The 27,825-nt window shown below is 46.4% G+C and overlaps 1 protein-coding gene across 1 annotated transcript in view; it reads left to right on the forward strand.

Moving 5' to 3' along the window:
- Positions 1-485: 485 nt before the first annotated feature.
- LOC124121589 (GTP-binding protein RAD-like) overlaps positions 486-27,825 on the forward strand; it is a 50,583-nt gene continuing 23,243 nt past the window's right edge. The window contains exons 1-2 of the mRNA XM_048388732.1: positions 486-1,565; positions 18,976-19,058. Coding sequence (XP_048244689.1) covers positions 971-1,565; positions 18,976-19,058 — 678 coding nt within the window. The 5' untranslated portion in view covers positions 486-970. The remainder of the gene's footprint in view (positions 1,566-18,975; positions 19,059-27,825) is intronic.

A 27,825-nucleotide genomic window follows, 5' to 3' on the forward strand; every position in this document is an offset into this window, starting at 1 on the left:
CTAGAATGTACCACTCATTCACTCACTCACTCACTCACACAACAACCCACCCACCCACCGCTCAGACACCCACCCGCCAGCATACCCACTCACTCACTCACTCACTCACTCACTCACTCACTCACTCACTCACTCACTCACTCACTCACTCACTCACGCACTCACTCACTTACTGACTCACTCACTCACTCACTCACTCACTCACTCACATGGCGTGATGAAACATATAAACTCAGCATTTGTTGCAAGGAAACATCACCTCTTGTATCCGGGTGCGAGAAAACAAAGCATTGATAACACTGATTTGTGTGTCTGTGACCCGGATACCCAGCTGGCAAGTGCCCGTGGCACAATCACTGTTGTTGCCAGGAGTGACGGGAGGCGTTAGATCGCTCTACCTGCAGGTAGCCTGCAAATCACCGTTGCTTTATCTCAGCACCATGACTAACTCGGCCACGTGACCGCTGCCGGGGTATATATAGAACAGCCTCAGTGGAACTGAACAGACGTTCTGCGATTCCTGTTATAGGCTGTGACTGATATTGATGTGTTCGTAGCGGATTCTACTGGCCCTGTGTGGAGTTGTGAGGTAGCGCATGAACTGCGGCGGATCTATCGGGAGAGTACCTGTTGAGAGCGAGCTCGCTGCAGTGTTGTGGTTATCCGCCACATGTTGAAGTAAAAGTTGTGTACAGATACCTGTGTATATGTATTCTTTGAGAAAGTATAATCCTTCTCGTGAAATCTAGATTAAAGTAGATCATATAAGAAAATATCAGAATATACGAAACCCAACTTTCCCACGCGTCCTTCCACCAAGATTTCTTAACGGTGTTCAGGAGTTACTTTATTTGTGTGAACAAGGCCTTCGTGCTATACATTCATAGTGAGGGGGCACCAGCTGATCGCAACGCTGGATAGGGTTGTCCCCGAGATAAACATTGAAGAGAGGGACTATTCCACGTCCGACATGACACAGGACGCCACGGATGAGGAGTATCATCCTCCCAAGACTCGACGGGCCAGCATGGCGTCCAGTGGCACCAGTTCCGCCAGTCTTCACTCCAAGGACTCCACATCCCCGACGGGGCACAGAGACACCCTTCTAGGAGCAGGATCCGCTCCACATTCAAGATCCTGCTCCTTTAGAAACAGACAAAAACCGTCCAGCAAGGAACTGGAGGTCCAGCCCGCTATGGTCAGGAGGAACAGTATGCCCCTGGTCAAGCCCAACCTACTGGAGGTGCCGGACCAGGGGGCAGGTGACCAGAGCCCGGGGAAGGGGACCAAGTTGACCCGCGTTCGATCCTTTAAGACAACTTCTAAGGGGGTGATCAACCGAGGGGACTCCTTCAAGAAGAAGAGTACCCACAGCCTGATGTCCACGGGGGCCGTGGGGGATGGGAACAGGAACCGCACTCACAGTGGGGGCAGGGGGCAGGACCCACAAGTCGGTAACGCTGGGGGATATTATAAAGTGATCACCCTTGGTGGAACAGGGGTTGGGAAATCTACTCTTTGCAGGCAGTTCATGACGTCAGAATTCACAGGATTTGAGGGGCAAGGTAAGAAGCTTTAATGTCTTTTTTGTTTCGTTTTGTAACACCAAATCATATAGGCTAACGTTTAGTCTATGAAATCTTATATTACATAATACTCTAAGACTCTAAGATTAAACAAATAATTTTTCCCGATGCTGTGGAATAGAGCGAGCTAGACTTGCTTTTGTATCCATATCTAGGTTGTTTTCTTTTCTTAAAATAAATATATTCCACAGTCATGGTGCAGGACTATCAATCATGCAACCCTATAACCCTTACAACCCCATAACCCTTACAACCCTATAACCCTTACAACCCTATAACCCTCACAACCTTATAACCCTTACAACCCTATAACCCTTACAACACTATAACCCTTACAACCCTATAGCCCTTACAACCCCATAACCCTTACAACCCCATAACCCTTACAACCCTATAACCCTTACAACCCCATAACCCTTACAACACTATAACCCTGACAACCATATAACCCTTACAACCCTATTACCCTCACAACCTTATAACCCTTACAACCCCATAACCCTTACAACACTATAACCCTCACAACCTTATAACCCTTACAACCCCATAACCCTTACAACCCTATAACCCTTACAACCCTATAACCCTTACAACCCTATAACCCTTACAACCACATAACCCTGACAACCATATAACCCTTACAACCCTATAACCCTCACAACCCTATAACCCTTACAACCACATAACCCTGACAACCATATAACCCTTACAACCCTATAACCCTTACAACCCTATAACCCTTACAACCCTATAACCCTTACAACCCCATAACCCTGACAACCACATAACCCTTACAACCCTATAACCCTTACAACCACATAACCCTTACAACCCTATAACCCTTACAACCACATAACCCTTACAACCCTATAACCCTCACAACCTTATAACCCTTACAACCCTATAACCCTTACAACCCTATAGCCCTTACAACCCCATAACCCTTACAACCCCATAACCCTTACAACCCTATAACCCTTACAACCCTATAACCCTTACAACCCTATAGCCCTTACAACCCCATAACCCTTACAACCCCATAACCCTTACAACCCTATAACCCTTACAACCCCATAATCCTTACAACACTATAACCCTGACAACCATATAACCCTTACAACCCTATAACCCTCACAACCTTATAACCCTTACAACCCCATAACCCTTACAACACTATAACCATCACAACCTTATAACCCTCACAACCACATAACCCTTACAACCCTATAACCCTTACAACCCTATAACCCTTACAACCCCATAACCCTTACAACCCTATAACCCTTACAACCCTATAACCCTCACAACCCTATAACCCTTACAACCCCATAACCCTTACAACCCTATAACCTTCACAACCTTATAACCCTTACAACCCCATAACCCTTACAACCATATAACCCTTACAACATATAACCCTTACAACCCTATAACCCTCACAACCCTATAGCCCTCACAACCACATAACCCTTACAACCCTATAACCCTTACAACCCTATAACCCTCACGACCTTATAACCCTTACAACCCCATAACCCTTACAACCCTATAACCCTTACAACCCTATAACCCTTACAACCCAAAAACCCCACAAGAATGTTTACGAACTGCGACGTGAGATCCGTCATGTTTACGCTAAAGCAAACGCCATATTAACCTGTCAGTATTAGCGCAATCACAAACATACACTGTGATGTTGGTATGGGGTTTCAACTTAACGCGCCTTAATCTGGCATCGTGAAGAGAAACATCCACAAATTGCTGCTGCCGGATGTCAACACGCTCAGATTCAATGATTGTAACATAGGAATATGTCCCATTGCTGGAAAACAGTTTCACACTCTCCCTCACAGCTGTCTTGGATTGTTCAATTAGACCACCAAGACGGATATCAGCTGCATAAATGTTTAGATTTACATATCTATTTAGAGACGACGAGGGGCGTGTCGTATACACAGTCATATATACAGTTGCTTCATATGTTTGTTATATGGATCTGACTTCTCAGCTCATGAGCCGGACCACTCTGACCTGTTGGTGTCGTCTTCATATACAGTCCGTGTTGATGTCGTTTACAAACAGTCCGTGTTAATGCAGGTTACCTAGAGTCCGTGTTTATGCAGGTTACATATTGTCCGTGTTAAGGCAGGTTACATACAGTCCGTGTTGATGCAGGTTACATACAGTCCGTGTTGAGGCAGGTTACATACAGTCCGTGTTGAGGCAGGTTACATACAGTCCGTGTTGATGCAGGTTACATACAGTCCGTGTTGAGGCAGGTTACATACAGTCCGTGTTGAGGCAGGTTACATACAGTCCGTGTTGATGCAGGTTACATACAGTCCGTGTTGATGCGGGTTACATACAGTCCGTGTTGATGCAGGTTACATACAGTCCGTGTTGAGGCATTTAACATACAGTCCGTGTTGAGGCAGGTTACATACAGTCCGTGTTGATGCGGGTTACATACAGTCCGTGTTGATGCGGGTAACATACAGTCCGTGTTGATGCGGGTAACATACAGTCCGTTTTGATTCAGGTTACATACAGTCCGTGTTGATGCGGGTTACATACAGTCCGTGTTATTGCAGGTTACATACAGTCCGTGTTAAGGCAGGTTACATACAGTCAGTGTTGAGGCAGGTTGAAGCAGTCCGTGTTGATGGAGGTTACCTACAGTCCGTGTTGATGCGGGTTACATACAGTCCGTGTTGAGGCAGGTTACATACAGTCCGTGTTAAGGCAGGTTACATACAGTCCGTGTTGAGGCAGGTTGCATACAGTCCGTGTTGAGGCAGGTTACATACAGTCCGTGTTGAGGCAGGTTACATACAGTCCGTGTTGATGCGGGTTACATACAGTCCGTGTTGAGGCAGGTTACATACAGTCCGTGTTGAGGCAGGTTACATACAGTCCGTGTTGATGCGGGTTACATACAGTCCGTGTTGATGCGGGTTACATACAGTCCGTGTTGATGCGGGTTACATACAGTCCGTGTTGAGGCAGGGTACATACGGTCCGTGTTGAGGCAGGTTACATACAGTCCGTGTTGAGGCAGGTTACATACAGTCCGTGTTGAGGCAGGTTACATACAGTCCGTGTTGAGGCAGGTTACATACAGTCAGTGTTGAGGCAGGTTACATACAGTCAGTGTTGAGGCAGGTTACATACAGTCCGTGTTGAGGCAGGTTACATACAGTCCGTGTTGATGCAGGTTACATACAGTCCGTGTTGAGGCAGGTTACATACAGTCCGTGTTGAGGCAGGGTACATACGGTCCGTGTTGATGCAGGTTACATACAGTCCGTGTTGAGGCAGGTTACATACAGTCCGTGTTGAGGCAGGTTACATACAGTCCGTGTTGATGCGGGTTACATACAGTCCGTGTTGATGCGGGTTACATACAGTCCGTGTTGATGCGGGTTACATACAGTCCGTGTTGAGGCAGGGTACATACGGTCCGTGTTGAGGCAGGTTACATACAGTCCGTGTTGAGGCAGGTTACATACAGTCAGTGTTGAGGCAGGTTACATACAGTCCGTGTTGAGGCAGGTTACATACAGTCAGTGTTGAGGCAGGTTACATACAGTCAGTGTTGAGGCAGGTTACATACAGTCCGTGTTGAGGCAGGTTACATACAGTCCGTGTTGATGCAGGTTACATACAGTCCGTGTTGAGGCAGGTTACATACAGTCCGTGTTGAGGCAGGTTACATACAGTCCGTGTTGATGGAGGTTACCTACAGTCCGTGTTGAGGCAGGTTACATACAGTCCGTGTTGAGGCAGGTTACATACAGTCCGTGTTGAGGCAGGTTACATACAGTCCGTGTTGAGGCAGGTTACATACAGTCCGTGTTGAGGCAGGTTACATACAGTCCGTGTTGATGCAGGTTACATACAGTCCGTGTTGAGGCAGGTTACATACAGTCCGTGTTGAGGCAGGTTACATACAGTCCGTGTTGAGGCAGGTTACATACAGTCCGTGTTGAGGCAGGTTACATACAGTCCGTGTTAAGGCAGGTTACATACAGTCCGTGTTGAGGCAGGTTGCATACAGTCCGTGTTGAGGCAGGTTACATACAGTCCGTGTTGATGCGGGTTACATACAGTCCGTGTTGAGGCAGGTTACATACAGTCCGTGTTGAGGCAGGTTACATACAGTCCGTGTTGATGCGGGTTACATACAGTCCGTGTTGATGCGGGTTACATACAGTCCGTGTTGATGCGGGTTACATACAGTCCGTGTTGAGGCAGGGTACATACGGTCCGTGTTGAGGCAGGTTACATACAGTCCGTGTTGAGGCAGGTTACATACAGTCCGTGTTGAGGCAGGTTACATACAGTCCGTGTTGAGGCAGGTTACATACAGTCAGTGTTGAGGCAGGTTACATACAGTCAGTGTTGAGGCAGGTTACATACAGTCCGTGTTGAGGCAGGTTACATACAGTCCGTGTTGAGGCAGGTTACCTACAGTCCGTGTTGAGGCAGGTTACATACAGTCCGTGTTGAGGCAGGTTACATACAGTCCGTGTTGAGGCAGGTTACATACAGTCCGTGTTGAGGCAGGTTACATACAGTCCGTGTTGAGGCAGGTTACCTACAGTCCGTGTTGAGGCGGGTTGAATACGGTCCGTGTTGAGGCAGGTTACATACAGCCCGTGTTGAGGCAGGTTGAAGCAGTCCGTGTTGATGCAGGTTACATACAGTCCATGTTGAGGCAGGTTGAAGCAGTCCGTGTTGATGGAGGTTACATACAGTCCGTGTTGAGGCGGGTTACATACAGTCCGTGTTGAGGCAGGTTACATACAGTCCGTGTTGAGGCAGGTTACATACAGTCCGTGTTGAGGCAGGTTACATACAGTTCGTGTTGAGGCAGGTTGAAGCAGTCCGTGTTGAGGCAGTTTGCAACAATCTGTGTTGAGGCAGGTTTTCCGTGTTTCATCTGAATACCAGGTTTATCTCAACCAGTTGATATTCTGATCTAGCCGTGTACCCGTCTTACAGTGTTATATGCTAGCCACCTCTACTCTACTCTAGTCGGACACTCGCTCAGCCTACCCAATCTGCCTGTTTATCCGATCCTTTCTGCAGGTACGGGTTTAGCCGTCTACCCGGGTTTACCCGCTTATCCGGCTATAGCGGCCACGCACAAGTAAAAACCTTATATTAAGACTAATTAGCACTGGATTATTAAATAAACGATCAACGGCGCGAGCGATGGGTGGACTGACAACGTTTTAAATGTTGTTTCAGTTGATAAAGCTGGTCTATGTTTGTTGCAGCAGCAGGTGGCGGCAACCTGTCGACGTCTCTCCGAGTTACACGCAATCAATCCTCCTTATGTCTCTATGTTCTGTTAGATAAGTGCTCTGCACGTCCATGAGGGAAGGGGGGGGGGGTGTAAACAGCCAAATAAAGGGGATAAATCATCAAGTTTCTCACTGAACAGCATTTGGGGCACATCTTGTTTTCCTTCGTACCAGGGTCAAGCTCACTAGTTGACACTCTCGTAGATGCAGACCAATCGTGACATGTATGCATCGATAGCGACGTGACAGTGACATTGATCAAGATGTTGTACGACTTCAATGACGTGACAGTGACATCATGAATATGGTTGTACGGAGATGATCAGGGTGATACTGACTTCAGAATGAAGGACGCCATTAATCGATAACCTTGACCTTGACAAACGGGTGTTATCTAGGGAATAGAACCCAGTCATTGAGGCGAACGCACCCAGCGCCAACATCACTGGATTGTCTGGTCCAGACTCGATTATTTACAGACCGCCGTCATATAGCTGGAAATTGCTGAGTGCAGCGTTAAACTACAAACAAACAAACAAACCTAGCGTAATGTCTGTAGCCACCATGGTACTGTACGAAATGAGCACTGAGAACCGTGACCGCCTTGATACCGCCTTTATACCGTCTCATTCTTCGCCGTCAGTGCCCAGGCAGGGAGGCACTCTGGGATGGTTTACTTCTCTTGTTTTAACATCGACCGAAACACCAGGGACTCACAGCCAATGTGTCAACGTCATGAACTCCCACAACTAGATCTCTTTAAACTTCTATTCCATCCTTCATTAGTGTCTTTGTATAGATAAACAGACCCCTACTATCTTGGCTTCCTGACCTGCCTCGAGCAAGGAGAGGCTGTCCTGTTTGTATCGTACTCCCACCCTCGCAACAAGTACTTGGTTGACTGACACAAGATTGACAACACAAGGCTCACCAACACAAGATTGACCGACACAAGACTGACAACACAAGGCTCCCCGACAGAAGACTGACAACACAAGGCTCACCGACAGAAGACTGACAACACAAAGCTCCCCGACAGAAGACTGACAACACAAGGCTCACCGACAGAAGACTGACAACACAAGGCTCACCGACAAACGACTGACGGACACAAGACTGACCGACAGATGATTGAGTGAACTCGTCCCCGAAGAGTCTGTGTGTTGGCGAGCATGTTTATCACATAGATGACGAATCTGCTACCCTAACATATCTAGAAATAACTAATTATATTTCGTATATTGGGCTGTAGTCAGAACGGCCTCAAAACTCAAAACTCAAAATGGGTACCAGAATGACTTGACAAAATATCTGCAAACATATTAACAATAGAATGGCTTGACAACAAAATATGTTGACATATTAACACTGAAATGGATTGACAACAAAAGCTGTAAAACTTTAAACACTATAATGGCTTGACAACAATATCTGTAAACATATTAACATTAGAACGGCTTAACAACATATGTCAACATATTAACACTTCAATGGCCTGACAACAATATATGTAAACATATTAACATTAAAAAGGCGTAATATATATAAACATATAAACATTAAAATGGCTTGACAACAATATCTGTAAACATATCAGCACTAGCATGGTTTGACAACAATATCTGTAAACATATCAGCACTAGAATCGAAGCTATAGTAGACGGCATGCATGCAGAGAACGACACAGGACAAGGGACTGTACACAACACTGATGCGTGTGTATTGTGTACTGAGAGATCACTGTGTATACTGTGTTTATGTCGCGCTGTCATATACCATATCATAACGTCCCATATCATAACGTCCTGCTGGTAGGGCATGACGGTTAATAGCATCGTAATGATCAATCTCTGTTGAATTTCTGTTGAATCATTGATTAATCTTTGTGTAATCATTATTTAATTTTTGTTCAATCATTGTTGAATATTTGTCTGCTGACGTTCCACTGAATCACTACTTGAATCTTTGTTGAATACCTGTTGAATCTCTGTGAATGAAATTCGAACATGTCCCAACACTACACATGTACTAATCACATCAAAGCAGCATCATTTTCGGGATCCAAATTCAAATAAATACATGTCCATTACAGTGTTTAGTCCGTGGTTTTAAACCGCAGCTTCACAGCAAGGATTTCTCGTGGTTGAGAATGTCTGAGAAAAATCCCACATCAGCCTTTTTCTCCTCCTTGTTTGGTTCTAACAGGCGGTAATCATATCGTGGCAATATCAACACACATTAATCGACCCTCTTTTAGTAGAATATAAACGTCACAGATAGCTCTCTCATAACGGATATTCGAAAATAGCAGAATAAATCAGAAGTCATTTCAAGTCTTGTTTCCCAGCTGCGAGACACGTTTAGCCTGCCAGTGTGTGGGTTAAATAGTCTTCAACTCCTGCCGGAGTAGTGTCGTTCTGTAGCTGTTTATAGCCCACTGATGCCCGGTACGTGGTGATCACAACGTTACCGTGAGTCAATGGTACCTAGTTAAAGGGCTGTGCTGTGAGGTAAAGACCCTGCCGACAACGAGGGTGTAGGATCGGGGAGTGGAGTGGTAATCTGTTGGATTAAGTAGCATTGTAATAAATAAATCCATGAGACGGTTGCAGATGAATCTGTCGTACACGTACAGCCCAGTAGACGGTTGCAGCTGAATCTGTTGTCCACTGCCTACAGCCAAGTAGACGGTTGCAGATGAATCTGTTGTCCACTGCGTACAGCCAAGTAGACGGTTGCAGCTGAATCTGTCGTACACTGCCTACAGCCAAGTAGACGGTTACAGATGAATCTGTTGTCCACTGCCTACAGCCAAGTAGACGGTTGCAGATGAATCTGTCGTACACTGCCTACTGCCAAGTAGACGGTTGCAGCTGAATCTGTCGTACACTGCCTACACCAAAGTAGACGGTTGCAGCTGAATCTGTTGTCCACTTCGTACAGCCAAGTAGACTGTTACAGATGAATCTGTCTTGTCTAAAGTCAAATAGACGGTTGCAGATGAATATGTCGTACACTGCCTACAGCCAAATAGACGGTTGCAGCTGAATCTGTTGTCCACTGCGTACAGCCAAGTAAACGGTTGCAGATGAATCTGTCTTGTCTAAAGTCAAATAGACGGTTGCAGATGAATCTGTCTTGTCTAAAGTCAAATAGACGGTTGCAGATGAATCTGTCTTGTCTAAAGTCAAGTAGACGGTTACAGATGAATCTGTTGTACACTGCGTACAGCCAAGTAGACGGTTACAGAGGAACTCATCGCTCTGTAAGGTGACACTTACATGGCCCTAATCCGACGACGGGGCATGACAATTCTCCAGCAATACATTGTTGTTATAGCATTGAGAAATCATGTCTCTCTGGTATATTCTACAGGGTTCCTGGACTGATGACAATTTGTGATCTCTATAACTGTCACTAACAAATGTCACAGGTCTGTCCAATTATGTACATGTTATCCTTGTTTCTGGAAAGCCTTTTGTGTCTCAGTCTGGTGCCTGGTCCGGAAAAGGCGAGTGGCCATCACGTGACTACATCAACTACATTCTATTTAGATTCAACTCACATTTGAGGTCAACCACAATGAAGATGTGACCCTCCTCCCATGGCATCAACAGTTTCTTCTTCTTTGAACATGGCACGCTACTGTTGTAGATTGCATAACGTTGAAAGATGTGCCACAATTGTTGAAAGATGTGCCACTATTGATGAAAGATGTGCCACTATTGTTGATAGATGTGACATTATTGTTGATAGATGTGACACTATTGTTGAAACATGTGACACTTTTGTTGAAAGATGTGACACCATTCTTGATGGATGTTACACTATTCTTGATAAATGTGACATTATTGTTAAAACATGCCGCGGTCAATGTACACCACGTTGACTGTCCTACAATGGTGGCTGGCGCCGGTTACTGTAACACACGATAGTCAGACAATGGTTTCTGTAACACACAGTGGTCAGACAATGGTTTCTGTAACACACAGTGGTCAGACAAAGGTTTCTGTAACACACGATGGTTAGACAATGGTTTCTGTAACACACGATGGTCAGATAATGGTTTCTGTAACACACGATGGTCAGACAACGGTTTATGTAACACGCGATGGTCTGACAAAGGTTTCTGAAACACACGATGGTCAGACAATGGTTTCTGTAACACACGATGGTTAGACAACGGTTTCTGTAACACACAGTGGTAAGACAACGGTTTCTGTAACACACGATGGTCAGACAATGGTTTCTGTAACACACAGTGGTCAGACAATGGTTCCTGTAACACACAGTGGTCAGACAACGGTTTCCGTAACACACGATGGTCAGACAATTGTTTCTGTAACACACAGTGGTCAGACAATGGTTCCTGTAATGGTTCGGTGTTCCCCACCCCCCAGCCCACCCCCCACCCCACCCCCACCCCACCCACCCCACCCCCCCTCCCTGTGATGGCTGCTCACTGTCCATGTGCTCCCTCTGTGTGTGGCCCACGTCTGATCGCATTGTGTTTTGTATCCGTTATTATCAGCTCAAGGGAAAGGTGACAACGTTAACGACCAACGTTGACATGTGATATGATGTCTTTTTTCCAAACCTTTTTGCACACTCTGATTAGCTCCCATGTTACCGCGCAGAGGGACACACAACAGTCTGTTACACAAATCGATATTTCTGCAATATTAGCGATTGATTCGGGTCGGGTTACAATGTACATCGGACGTAAGAGTGATTTGTGCTTTACCGACATAGTCAGTGATGCTTGAACGAGATTGATACAGTACATGACCCTTCGCCAGGCTCTCGGTGGGGTCTACATGGATTCATTATCACTTGTGTTTTTAACTAACCTATATTTCACAATTTCTTCAAATACTGGCAAATAGCTGATTATAACATAACTGACTATGTCCACTAGCGGATGAATAAATATATTTCTTATTAGTTTTGAATTGATTGTGATGTGATGGTAGAGGGAGATCTCAGTACACAAGACCAAGAGTTGTCAGCAGCTTCAAGCTACAGGAATACCTCCCGTGTCAGTGAATAGGTGCTCCCAGCTATATGTACGCCCCTCAAAGAACAGGTGCTCTCTGCTAGGTGTGTGCTCCCAGCTATATGTACGCCCCTCAAAGAACAGGTGCTCTCTGCTAGGTGTGTGCTCTCAGCTATATGTACGCCCCTCAAAGAACAGGTGCTCTCTGCTAGGTGTGTGCTCCCAGCTATATGTACGCCCCTCAAAGAACAGGTGCTCTCTGCTAGGTGTGTGCTCCCAGCTATATGTACGCCCCTCAAAGAACAGGTGCTCTCTGCTAGGTGTGTGCTCCCAGCTATATGTACGCCCCTCAAAGAACAGGTGCTCTCTGCTAGGTGTGTGCTCTCAGCTATATGTACGCCCCTCAAAGAACAGGTGCTCTCTGCTAGGTGTGTGCTCCCAGCTATATGTACGCCCCTCAAAGAACAGGTGCTCTCTGCTAGGTGTGTGCTCCCAGCTATATGTACGCCCCTCAAAGAACAGGTGCTCTCTGCTAGGTGTGTGCTCCGAGCTATATGTAAGCCCCTCAAAGAACAGGTGCTCTCTGCTAGTTGTGTGCTCCGAGCTATATGTACGCCCCTCAAAGAACAGGTGCTCTCTGCTAGGTGTGTGCTCTCAGCTATATGTACGCCCATCAAAGAACAGGTGCTCTCTGCTAGGTGTTTGCTCTCAGTGAATAAATGCTCCCAGCTATATGTACGCCCGTCAAAGAACAGGTGCTCACTGCTAGGTGTGTGCTCTCAGCTATATGTACGCCCCTCAAAGAACAAGTGCTCTCTGCTAGGTGCGTGCTCCCAGCTATACGTACCCCCCTCAAAGAACAGGTGCTCACTGTTAGGTGTGTGCTCTCAGTGAATAAATGCTCTCAGCTATATGTACGCCCCTCAAATAACAGGTGCTCACTGCTAGGTGTGTGCTCTCAGCTATACGTACGCCCCTCAAAGAACAGGTGCTCACTGCTAGGTGTGTGCTCTCAGCTATATGTACCCCCCTCAAAGAACAGGTGCTCTCTGCTAGGTGTGTGCTCCCAGCTATATGTACGCCCCTCAAAGAACAGGTGCTCTCTGCTAGGTGTGTGCTCCCAGCTATATGTAAGCCCCTCAAAGAACAGGTGCTCTCTGCTAGGTGTGTGCTCCCAGCTATATGTACGCCCCTCAAAGAACAGGTGCTCTCTGCTAGGTGTGTGCTCTCAGCTATATGTACGCCCCTCAAAGAACAGGTGCTCTCTGCTAGGTGTGTGCTCTCAGCTATACGTACCCCCCTCAAAGAACAGGTGCTTACTGCTAGGTGTGTGCTCTCAGCTATATGTAAGCCCCTCAAAGAACAGGTGCTCTCTGCTAGGTGTGTGCTCTCAGTGAATAAATGCTCTCAGCTTTATGTATGCTCTCAGAACGTCAGGTTGGGAGCACAACGGCAAATTATCATTTGCGTTTTTAGAACTAAATAGAACAAAAACCTGAAAACAAGCAAACTTATTTCCGTTGCTGCAATACCACTTTCTGGTTCGGTGACGCTGCGATGCTTGTTACTCGTGGCGGCAGGCGCGTTGTGTGTCTGACATGGCGGATAAATCAGTACCAAGGTCGCAATCAATCATCCAAACCAACCAGCGAAAACAGCAGTTTCAGATGCTTCAGAAGTGGGGTCATGAAAGTAGATTGTTCCGCAGCATTTTCGTCTAAATGCCTGTTGATTGTCAGGAACTGGTGATATAGAGTGACCCTGGCTCTAGATAGCACGGTGTCGGCTGACAAGTGTCCTGGTAATAGAGAATTCAGTAATTGTTGACACGTAAGACTTATCCTGATTCTGTAAACACCAGTGCTTGCTGATCGATATACAATGTCCGCGGGCGATTCACATATATGCCAGTGTTTGCTGATCGATACACAATGTCCTCGGGCGATTCATATATACCAGTGCTTGCTGATCGATACACAATGTCCTCGGGCGATTCACATATATACCAGTGTTTGATGATCGATACATAATGTCCTCGGGCGATTCACATATACCAGTTTTTGCTGATCGATACACAATGTCATCGGGCGATTCATATATACCAGTGTTTGCTGATCGATACACAATGTCCTAGGGCGATTCATATATACCAGTTTTTGTTGATCGATACACAATGTCCTCGGGCGATTCATATATACCAGTTTTTGTTGATCGATACACAATGTCCTCGGGCGATTCACATATACCAGTTTTTGTTGATCGATACACAATGTCCTCGGGCGATTCACATATACCAGTGTTTGCTGATCGATACACAATGTCCTCGGGCGATTCACATATACCAGTGCTTGCTGATCGATACACAATGTCCTCGGGCGATTCACATATACCAGTGCTTGCTGATCGATACACAATGTCCTCGGGCGATTCACATATACCAGTGTTTGCTGATCGATACACAATGTCCTCGGTCGACTTATAGAAGTGTCCTGCATCTGTATATACCAGTGCTGGCTGACCGTTAGAGTGTCCTGGATCTATATATACCAGTGCTTGCAGACCGATAGAAGTGTGATGGATCTATATAAACCAGTGCTGGCTGAGCGATAGAAGTGTCCAGGATCTATATATACCAGTGCTTGCTGACTGATAGAAGTGTCCTGGATCTATATATAGCAGTGCTTGCTGAGCGATGTGAGTTATCCTGGGTCTGTTTAGAACAGTGCTTGCTGACCGATATGAAAAGTCCTGGATCTGTGTTCACCAGTGCTAGCTGGCCGATGTGAGGTGTCCTGGATCTATATATACAGTGCTAGCTGGCCGATGTGAGGTGTCCTGCATCTGTATAATTGAGTGACCAGCATGTTTTGAACACAGTGATCTCACAACATTTAGCGCAGGACACAGAGAACGGCGTTAACCATTCAGGACAAGACGTTTAACATTGACAGCAGGCAATCGGTAGAGGCACCACCAGCAGAACAGCGTATCACGCAGATGGGTATTGGTAGTCTTCCATGGGGTTAGTTCACATCAATTTATTCATTGTAAGTGAACGTAACTAGAAAGCTTACACTAATTACAACTAATAAAACCAAGAACATAACCGGTTTCTGAAGTACAACTACTGCTGTTAAGGTTAACATGGATCACTGAAAATCAGTGAGAATCGCAAAGAGGGGAAGCATGCCCTGCTCTGCAGACAGCGCCCGAAACTCATAAGTTGCACAAAATAAGTATTTGTGGCAAAAAGTGTAACATGACAATCAACAGAACGTTATGGTGGTGTTTTGTATTAAAGGGAGCAAACAACCAAGGGGTCGTGGGAGTGGGTGGGGGGTAGTCCAACAATGAATGTTTGTAATGACGTAATCAATAATGGACCATGCTCCCGGCAGCGCCCGACCCGGTTAACGTAGCAGGTCGCTGTATCGAGCTCTGCAGGCATGCTCTACAGGGAAAAGGTCAGGACCAAGCACGCAAGCACTGGTGTATACTGGCCATTGCATTCTGGTGATGTTTTGCTGCAAGAGGTAGTCAGTTACGATACGTCGGGTGGGCACGAGCGTTATCGTCTTGGAGGAAATAGCGCGGACCAGCATGGCGCGACAACAGCATAACTCTTTGCGCCAGTAGGTTGTCTCGGTACACTGTCCAGTGATCCTTACAAAGGCAATATATAGGGGCGTTCTGGCAGTCAATCGTGATCCCGCCCCATGTAACTACAGACCCTACCCTGAATATCTCAGGTGCATTACGTTGATGTTCGCATGACGTTTGTTTGGAACCTCTCCAGACACGTGCATACGGATCCAGAAAGTCATGAGTGGATGTGGATTCTGAAAACATTACGTGAGACAGTCCACAGTTCCTTCAGTTCTGCACTCGAAACACCATTGGCGTCTGGCTGGACGGTGTTCGCCGAGCTCACAGATAAGCAGGTGATTTCTAATTTTGTGTCGGCAGCCTGCATATCACATACTGAGACACATTGAACATTTTAGCTATCTGTCGCTGAGTGCTACCAGTTTGATGCATCCCAATTGCCCTTTATTGGAGTTCCTCAAGTTGTAGACGATACCTATCCCATCTGGTCACAAACGCTGTATTAAAGCAAAAGCAGAGAGCCTGCGTTTACTATGGAAAGTGGAACTCAACACTACTGATGGTTCAAAGCGGCGTCCTATCACTGCAGTATCAAAACCCCTACCACGAGCACGGAAGAATGGTCCACATGCCATGTTTCGGATGTACTGGGGCGTTAGGTTTTGAATCCGAAACCGTTCTACACATGTATATCAGTGAATCATTTTTCAAAGCTGATATTTCTTCGCCCCCAATTTTTGGGGAAAGTGTATAATTTTAGAAATCCGCTAAAAATACAAATTCGGTTGAACATTGAAAATGAGTGAGAAGCTGCATGACTCCGTGTTCGTCCGCTGATCTGGCGCGTGTATGAAGAGCGCCACAACGACCTGTTGAAGCTGAACACTGCGGCGATATACACTGTCTGGCGGTGCAGTGCAGCAAATAAGGATTCCTGAAAAAATATGACGTGGGCTGGCTCGTAAAAGTCAAGTAAATATTTCAAAATCTGTTACAAAATGCATTTGTTTCAAAGTATGGTTGTGCATATAGTTATAAAAACTGAAGAGTAAATCTAAGCCTGAAGGATGAGAAACCATGCCTGCACCGGCTCACCGACTAAATGTTTGCCAACATGTTAGTAGTCTGACTGGTCTAGGCCCTGGGGGCTACATATTGTTTTCAGTTACAACTGTAACACTTTGGGGCGTGGTTACGTAAACTGTGAGGCGTGGTTACATAAAACTGTAGGGCGTGGTTATATAAATATAGCTGTGGGGCGTTTTTATATAAAACTGTAAGACGTAGTGAAAATAAAACTGATGGGCGTGGTTATTTAAAATGTGGGGCGTCGTTATATAAAACTATAGGGCGTGGTTATATAAAACTCGGGGGTATGGTCAAACAAAACTGTAGGGCGTGGTCATATAAATACAACTGCGGGGCGTTTTGATATAAAACTGTAGGACGTAGTGAAAATTCAACTGTAGGGCGTGGTGGGTCAATGTAGGTGTACATTATGTGTGCAGAGCGCCCTGGGTCAATGTAGATGTACATTATATGTGTAGAACGCCCTGGGTCAATGTAGGTGTACATTATGTGTGTAGAACGCCCTGGGTCAATGTAGGTGTACATTATGTGTGCAGAGCGCCCTGGGTCAATGTAGGTGTACATTATGTGTGCAGAGCGCCCTGGGTCAATGTAGGTGTACATTATGTGTGCAGAGCGCCCTGGGTCAATGTAGATGTACATTATGTGTGCAGAGCGCACTGGGTCAATGTAGATGTACATTATGTGTGTAGAGCGCACTGGGTCAATGTAGGTGTACATTATGTGTGTAGAGCGCACTGGGTCAATGTAGATGTACATTATGTGTGTAGAGCGCACTGGGTCAATGTAGGTGTACATTATGTGTGTAGAACGCCCTGGGTCAATGTAGGTGTACATTATGTGTGCAGAGCGCCCTGGGTCAATGTAGGTGTACATTATGTGTGCAGAGCGCCCTGGGTCAATGTAGGTGTACATTATGTGTGCAGAGCGCCCTGGGTCAATGTAGATGTACATTATGTGTGCAGAGCGCACTGGGTCAATGTAGATGTACATTATGTGTGCAGAGCGCCCTGGGTCAATGTAGGTGTACATTATGTGTGTAGAACGCCCTGGGTCAATGTAGGTGTACATTATGTGTAGAACGCCCTGGGTCAATGTAGCTGTATGCTATGTGTGTAGAACGCCCTGGGTCAATGTAGCTGTATGCTATATGTGTAGAACGCCCTGTGTCAATGTAGCTGTACATTATGTGTGTAGAACGCCCTGTGTCAATGCAGCTGTATATCATGTGTGTAGAACGCCCTGGGTGTCCAAAGATTTCTTTGCCTCTTCTGATTGATATTTAGCTCTGATATGTCTGCCTTATAGCTTTCATAAAACTTAAAACCTCACATCTTTCACAAGGTTAGTGTATTGTCAAGTATAAACAAAATACCATGTTTTTATGTATTCCTGCGACTGTTACCGACTACTTTTTATAGTACAAGACATTTAGACATGGGTGAGGTAAGTCCGGTGCCAAGGCGCTGGCTGCTCCACCACGTCGCGTCACGACATCGCTGTGTAGCTCAGTGAACATTCTCCAGGCTCTCTCCCCGTCAGGTGTTCTGCCACGTCCAACCCATCCTTCAGAGGCAAAGGCGTTAACTGACTTTGAAAGTCCAGTTAACGATTTTGCCTCGGGTAGATGCGTCAAACCTTACAACTGTAACACTTCAAGGTCAAAGGTTATTATCTCTCCCTTTACATGAGCCTGATTATCAGTCTGCTTGTTTTGTTTCGATCCCGTATCCCCTCTTTCTACCCAGTGCAGCCCTCGTCCGCCCAGTCATTAACACTGCATGGGGACTCCATAAGTGTAAACGATCACTTCCTTGCACGGAAGATGTTTATCACAGCGGTGCCTGCTTCCCGCCCTGTGGCGCCTCACAGAGGATGCAGGTAGTCATGTGGGTTGTCTCCCCCTGAAGCATCGGTGCTTGCCCCGTCCCCAGGTAGTAGATACCAGGGCCCTCTTGCACAAAGCGATCTTAGCGCTAAGATGATCGTAACTCCTATACTTTAACATAGGCTTACAATAGTCTTAGCGCTAAGATCGCTTTGTGCAAGTAGGCCCAGATCTTGTGGCGCTTCAAGGTCATGTGACTCGGTCCACAACTGTTGAGGTAAACTGAAGGATGACACACATTTTGACACACGTATTTATGAAATATTTATTTTGGAATGCCTTAACAAATTAATTTCCATTTTATTAGCTCTATTCAGCGTTGCAATGTCGACATGATATGACGGTAACACCGTGCGATGTGGCTGTGTGCGATGTAGTGATGTAGCAATGTAGCGATGTACGACGTAGGACTGTATGATGAACCGATGTAGGACTTACGATGTGGCGATGTAATGTACGATGTAGCGATGTACGATGTTGACGGTGGTGTTTGTGTTTCAGAGGGGGGCAACACGATGACTGTAGCTGTGCAGTTGGACGGAGTGGAGTCCACACTCGAGTTCTTTGACCCTGTTGAACGCACAGTAAGTAGCCCGGCCCAAAGACATCTATAGATACAGATACAGGCATGCATCTGGGCACGGTCACGGCTGAGAAACACACAGATACAGGCATGCATCTGGGCACGGTCACGGTGGGTGCTGTAGACCACATCCAGCTGAGAAACACACAGATACAGGCATACATCTGGGCACGGTCACGGTGGGTGCTGTAGACCACATCCAGCTGAGAAACACACAGATACAGGCATACATCTGGGCACGGTCACGGTGGGTGCTGTAGACCACATCCAGCTGAGAAACACACAGATACAGGCATACATCTGGGCACGGTCACGGTGGGTGCTGTAGACCACATCCAGCTGAGAAACACACAGATACAGGCATACATCTGGGCACGGTCGCGGTGGGTGCTGTAGACCACATCCAGCTGAGAAACACACAGATACAGGCATGCATCTGGGCACGGTCACGGCTGAGAAACACACAGATACAGGCATACATCTGGGCACGGTCACGGTGGGTGCTGTAGACCACATCCAGCTGAGAAACACACAGATACAGGCATACATCTGGGCACGGTCGCGGTGGGTGCTGTAGACCACATCCAGCTGAGAAACACACAGATACAGGCATGCATCTGGGCACGGTCACGGCTGAGAAACACACAGATACAGGCATACATCTGGGCACGGTCACGGTGGGTGCTGTAGACCACATCCAGCTGAGAAACACACAGATACAGATATACATCTGTGCATGGTCACAGCTGAGAAACACAGAAATAAATCCACCACCACCTCCACCATCTCCAGTAATTACAGTTACTATCCAGCACAGAAACACAAAAACACATCTCCATCTCCACCACCCTACATCGCCACCTCAACCCTAACTCCCCGACCAACACACCCCAACAAGCTCCCGCCCACAACTCTCTATACCACGCCTCCCGCTATCTCCCCCACCAACACACCCCAACAAGCTCCCGCCCACAACACTCTCTCCCACACCTCCCGCTATCTCACTCCCCCACCAACACACCCCAACAAGCTCCCGCCCACAACACTCTCTCCCACACCACCCGCTATCTCACTCCCCCACCAACACACCCCAACAAGCTCCCGCCCACAACACTCTCTCCCACACCTCCCGCTATCTCCCCCACCAACACACCCCAACAAGCTCCCGCCCACAACACTCTCTCCCACACCTCCCGCTATCTCACTCCCCCACCAACACACCCCAACAAGCTCCCGCCCACAACACTCTCTCCCACACCACCCGCTATCTCACTCCCCCACCAACACACCCCAACAAGCTCCCGCCCACAACACTCTCTCCCACACCTCCCGCTATCTCCCCCACCAACACACCCCAACAAGCTCCCGCCCACAACACTCTCTCCCACACCTCCCGCTATCTCCCCCACCAACACACCCCAACAAGCTCCCGCCCACAACAATCTATACCACACCTCCCGCTATCTCACTCCCCCACCAACACACCCCAACAAGCTCCCGCCCACAACACTCTCTCCCACACCTCCCGCTATCTCACTCCCCCACCAACACAACCCAACAAGCTCCCGCCCACAACACTCTATCCCCAACCTCCCGCTATCTCACTCCGCACCAACACAGCCCAACAAGCTCCCGCCCACAACACTCTATCCCCAACCTACCGCTATCTCACTCCCCCACCAACACAACCCACCCAACAAGCTCCCGCCAACAACACTCTCTCCCACACCACCCGCTATCTCACTCCCCCACCAACACACCCCAACAAACTCCCGCCCACAACACACACCCCAACAAACTCCCGCCCACAACACACACCCCAACAAGCTCCCGCCAACAACACACACCCCAACAAACTCCCGCCCACAACACTCTCTCCCACACCACCCGCTATCTCACTCCCCCACCAACACACCCAAAAAAACTCTCGCCCACAACTCTCTCTCCCACACCTCCCGATATCTCCCCCACCAACATTCTCCAACAAACTCCCGCCCACAACTCTCTATCCCCAACCTCCCGCTATCTCACTCCCCCACCAACACACCCAAAAAAACTCTCGCCCACAACTCTCTCTCCCACACCTCCCGATATCTCCCCCACCAACATTCTCCAACAAACTCCCGCCCACAACAATCTATACCACACCTCCCGCTAACTCCCCCACCAACACAACCCACCCAACAAGCTCCCGCCCACAACTCTCTATACCATGCCTCCCGCTATCTCATTCCCACACCAACACACCCCAAAAAACTCCCGCCAACAACTCTCTATCCAAAACCACCCGCTATCTCCCCCACGAACACACCCCAACAAGCTCCCGCCAACAACTCTCTATCCCACACCTCCCGCTATCTCACTCCCCCACCAACACACCCCAACAAACTCCCGCCCACAACACGCTATCCCACACATCCCGCTATCTCCCCTACCAACACACCCCAACAAGCTCCCGCCCACAACTCTCTATCCCACACCTCCCGCTATCTCACTCCCCCACCAACACACCCCAACAAACTCCCGCCCACAACACTCTCTCCCACACATCCCGCTATCTCCCCTACCAACACACCCCAACAAACTCCAGCCCACAAATCTCTATCCCACACCTCCCGCTATCTCACTCCCCCACCAACACACCCCAACAAGCTCCCGCCCACAACTCTCTATCCCACGCCTCCCGCTATCTCACTCCCCCACCAACACACCCCAACAAACTCCCGCCCACAAATCTCTATCCCACACCACCCGATATCTCACTCCCCCACCAACACACCCCAACAAGCTCCCACCCACAACACTCTCTCCCACACCTCCCGCTATCTCACTCCCCCACCAACACACCCCAACAAGCTCCCGCCCACAACACGCTATCCCACACCTCCCGCTATCTCACTCCCCCACCAACACACCCCAACAAACTCCCTCCACAACTCTCTATCCCACACCTCCCGCTATCTCACTCTCCCACCAACACACCCCAACAAACTCCCTCCACAAATCTCTACCCCACACCTCCCGCTATCTCACTCCCCAACCAACACACCCCAACAAGCTCCTACCCACAACACTCTCTCCCACACCTCCCGCTATCTCACTCCCCCACCAACACACCCCAACAAGCTCCCGCCCACAACACTCTCTCCCACACCTCCCGCTATCTCCCCCACCAACACACCCCAACAAGCTCCCGCCCACAACACTCTCTCCCACACCTCCCGCTATCTCCCCCACCAACACACCCCAACAAACTCCCGCCCACAACACTCTCTCCCACACCTCCCGCTATCTCCCCCACCAACACACCCCAACAAGCTCCCGCCCACAACACTCTATCCCACACCTCCCGGTATCGCCAGGAACTTCTCCGAACCGTGGCCTCCGAAATAGCTTCGGAGACGTTGTTCCAGGTGTCATTGCCCCGTTTTAATGAACTTACAATAAGGCGTTGCTGTTGTGACACTCAAACAAACCAGCAAACCACAAACCAGTACACACTGTTATTCCCTATACATTACATTATTATCAATATTGGGGAGACTGTAATCAAACAAACTTGATCTAGATCTGATTACCATCATCAAGCCAAACGCAGGGCTTCTGATTTCTGGCCAACAGTAAATCTCAGACACCTGTTTACATATATAACTGTATGATTTACTAACCATCCCAATCATCGGCCCCGACTGTGTGTATGTGCGGACACCTGGCACCAATGACTCTGTGTACACATACATGTGTTACTTATACACAGTCGTGGAGGTAGTAGATACAGCATCAAAGGACTGGTAGTAAATCCATCCTATTTAAACAATCTGGTGAATGCGCTGATGGGCATATTATCATGATCACACTTCACATGGCTCACAGATGTCGGTGATGATGTAATCTGCTCTCAAGCTGCTGGCGTTGTTCCTGCTGTCACACAACCATCTGCCTACTGTCCCTGTCCCTGCACCCTGTATGGCCACTGAATAGACGGGGGTCCTTAAACACATTTATTGATAGACGGGGGTCCTTAAACACATTTATTGATAGACGGGGGTCCTTAAACACATTTATTGATAGACGGGGATCGTTACATACATCCATTGATAGACGGGGGTGGGGGGTGGGTGGGGGGTCCTTTAACACATCCATGGATCGGAGGAGGGGGGGGGGAGGGGCTTAAACACATCCATTGATGGACACGACTAGACACGTATCTAGACATACACCTAGACGCGTACGGGCTGAAGGCTAGGCACGTCTACTATCAGCAGCCTTCAGAGTAACTTCTTGTACACTACGGAGGTGGTGGCTGAGGCTTATATATAAGTTCTGTTGGCCGACTGATGAGTCGAGGTCGATCTGAGAAACAGTCGGAAATAGCCATCTCAATGAAAGAACCGCCGATATTTCTGTCAAAACAGATTTCGATCTCATGTATGGAAAGAAAATCTGTTTTGCACTCAGCAGGTTCATTTCTCGCGCCAAGAACATTTTGCGGAGGGATGTTTTGCGGGATATAGAGAATCTCACCCAAGTGTCCTTTGATATCAAATATATCAGTTGGTAAAAGTGGAAAAATTCGAGGCTTGCCGAGGATTTTTGCCACTTTTATCAACGAGTGTTGTTATATTTGATATCAAAAGACACAAGGGTGAGATTTTATTTATCATCCAACATCATTCTTCCAGCTTTTTCAATTTGTTGACAGTAATTAGCAGTGTCTTCTGTGTAAAACAGTACTGCTAACAGCTTCAGTAGCAGAGCCATTAGTGATGTCATTTGATTGTGACGTCATAATAACCAGTGGCGTCACAATGATCAGCAAAGCATTGTGATGTAATTTCATTGCAGCAATATCTACACTGTAGATATCGCTTGCCCCCACCCAAACGATATCTCCTGTGGGAGCCAGTTTTGGATGATAAATTCGCAATATCGTCGCGTCTATCGTGATACAAACTCAAACTCACACAGAGAAGGCAATAAACCAACACATAACGAGACGAGTCAGAAGCATTAGTTGACAACCACTGACTGAAGCATTAGTTGACAACCACTGACTGAAGCATTAGTTGACAACCACTGACTGAAGCATTAGCTGACAACCACTGACTGAAGCATTAGTTGACAACCACTAACTGAAGCATTAGCTGACAACCACTGACTGAAGCATTAGTTGACAACCACTGACTGAAGCATTAGTTGACAACCACTGACTGAAGCATTAGTTGACAACCACTGACTTGAGCATTAGTTGACAACCACTGACTGAAGCATAAGTTGACAACCACTGACTGAAGCATTAGCTGACAACCACTGACTGAAGCATTAGCTGACAACCACTGACTGAAGCATTAGTTGACAACCACTGACTTGAGCATTAGTTGACAACCACTGACTGAAGCATTAGTTGACAACCACTGACTGAAGCATTAGTTGACAACCACTGACTTGAGCATTAGTTGACAACCACTGACTGAAGCATTAGTTGACAACCACTGACTGAAGCATTAGCTGACAACCACTGACTGAAGCATTAGCTGACAACCACTGACTGAAGCATTAGTTGACAACCACTGACTGAAGCATTAGTTGACAACCACTGACTGAAGCATTAGTTGACAACCACTGACTGAAGCATTAGTTGACAACCACTGACTTGAGCATTAGTTGACAACCACTGACTTGAGCATTAGATGACAACCACTGACTGAAGCATTAGCTGACAACCACTGACTGAAGCATTAGCTGACAACCACTGACTGAAGCATTAGTTGACAACCACTAACTGAAGCATTAGTTGACAACCACTAACTGAAGTATTAGTTGACAACCACTAACTGAAGCATTTGTTGACAACCACTGACTGAAGCATTAGCTGACAACGACTAACTGAAGCATTAGCTGACAACCACTGACTGAAGCATTAGCTGACAACCGCTGACTGAAGCATTAGCTGACAACCGCTGACTGAAGCATTAGCTGACATCCACTGAAGAATTAGACCCGAAATGTAACAAGAAATGGAAACTCAACCCGGGTGTGTCCTTCAGGCCTGATACGTTTAGTTCTACACCGGGGGCAATGTAATGAATGGAAACTGATATCGGTGTCTTAATGTTAAACAGTTGAACGTGGATATGGCTGATACACTGATGATTGGCCACGGGTTGATAGACACAGCTGATAGAGACAGCTGATATAGACAGATGATAGACGGCAAGATATCAGCTGTTCTGGCAACGCCCTCTCTGACATCCCCTTTGATGAATGTGTAGACACCGTCGTCCTATTGCACATGGTCTAACAAAGAGAGTCTTGACGTCACTGACAATGTTTGTTGTCATGGAAACATGTAATAAACATCAGTTATGATGTCACAAAGAGTTCCGGCGAGGTTTGCCTACGTCACAGACTGCCATGCATATCAGTCCTGTCAGATTTGACATTTATGTCAGTGATACTTCTCGCCTTTATGTCGTCCACGGATCATCAAAGAATTACCAAGGAATTATCATCAATGAACTTAGGAGCCCTTGTTAACGTTTGAGTGTTTGATCGATGTTGGTATGGAAATAAAATAACATCTTATGGAGAGATCCCTGTTCTCCAAGACTGTGTCTGTAATGATGACTAATGCACTGACATACCAGCGACAATATGTCACCGATAATATACCACCTAGAGTATTCCACCGATAATATACCACCAAGAGTATACCACCGATAATATACCACCTAGAGTATACCACCGATAATATACCACCAAGAGTATACCACCGATAATATACCATCTAGAGTATACCACCGATAATATACCACCTAGCGTATACCACCGATAATATACCACCTAGAGTATACCACCGAAAATATACAACCAATAATACACAACTGATAATACATAACCAGTAATACACCACTGATAATACATATTATACACTAATGATAATATATCACTGACATAAAAAAGCAAAAGCAAATAACTACACTGCTCTTAACTACACTGCTATACAACAAACTGTTATACACAACAATGTTATAAACTACATTGTCATAGACTACACAGCTATATACTATCCTCTTATACACAACACTGCTATACACTACACTGCTGCACACTACACTGCTATACACTACACTGTTATACACTACACTGTTATACACAACACTGTTATACACTACACTGTTATACACTACACTGTTATACACTACACTGTTATACACTACACTGTTATACACAACACTGCTGTACACTACACTGTTATACACTACACTGCTATACACTAACTGCTATACACTACACAGCTATACACTACACTGTTATACACTACACTGCTATACACTACACTGCTATACACTACACAGCTATACACTACACTGTTATACACTACACTGCTATACACTACACTGTTATACACAACACTGCTATACACTACACTGTTATACACTACACTGTTATACACTACACTGCTGTACACGACACTGCTATACACAACACTGCTATATACTATCCTGTTATACACAACACTGCTATACACTACAGTGCTATATACTATCCTCTTATACACAACACTGCTGTACACTACACTGCTGCACACTACACTGTTATACACTACACTGTTATACACAACACTGCTGTACACTACACTGTTATACACTACACTGTTATACACTACACTGCTATACAGCAACTGCTATACACTACACAGCTATACACTACACTGTTATACACTACACTGCTACACTACACTGTTATACACTACACTGCTATACACTACACAGCTATACACTACACTGTTATACACTCCACTGCTATACACTACACTGCTATACCCTACACTGTTATACACTACATTGTTATACACTACACTGCTATACACTACACTGTTATACACTACACTGTTATACACTACACTCCTGTACTCTACACTGTTATACACTACACTGCTATACACTAAACTGTTATACACTACACTGTTATACACTACACTGTTATACACTACACTGGTATACACTACACTGCTATACACTACACTGGTATACACTACACTGTTATACACTACACTGCTATACACTACACTGTTATACACTACACTGCTATACACTACACTGCTGCACACTACACTGCTATACACTACACTGCTGCACACTACACTGTTATACACTACAGTGCTATACACTACACTGTTATACACTACACTGTTATACACTACACTGCTATACACTACACTGCTATACACTACACTGTTATACACTACACTGCTATACACTACACTGCTATACACTACACTGCTATACACTACACTGTTATACACTACACTGTTATACACTACACTGTTATACACTACACTGCTATACACTACACTGTTATACACTACACTGTTATACACTACACTGCTATACACTACACTGCTATACACTACACTGTTATACACTACACTGCTATACACTACACTGTTATACACTACACTGTTATACACTACACTGCTATACACTACACTGCTATACACTACACTGCTATACACTACACTGCTATACACTACACTGTTATACACTACACTGCTATACACTACACTGCTATATACTATCCTGTTATACACAACACTGCTATACACTACAGTGCTATATACTATCCTCTTATACACAACACTGCTGTACACTACACTGCTGCACACTACACTGTTATACACTACACTGTTATACACAACACTGCTGTACACTACACTGTTATACACTACACTGTTATACACTACACTGCTATACACCAACTGCTAT

This window comes from Haliotis rufescens, unplaced genomic scaffold, assembly GCF_023055435.1.
Source record: "Haliotis rufescens isolate VD_foot unplaced genomic scaffold, xgHalRufe1.0.p SCAF_78, whole genome shotgun sequence".
NCBI lineage: Eukaryota > Metazoa > Mollusca > Gastropoda > Lepetellida > Haliotidae > Haliotis > Haliotis rufescens.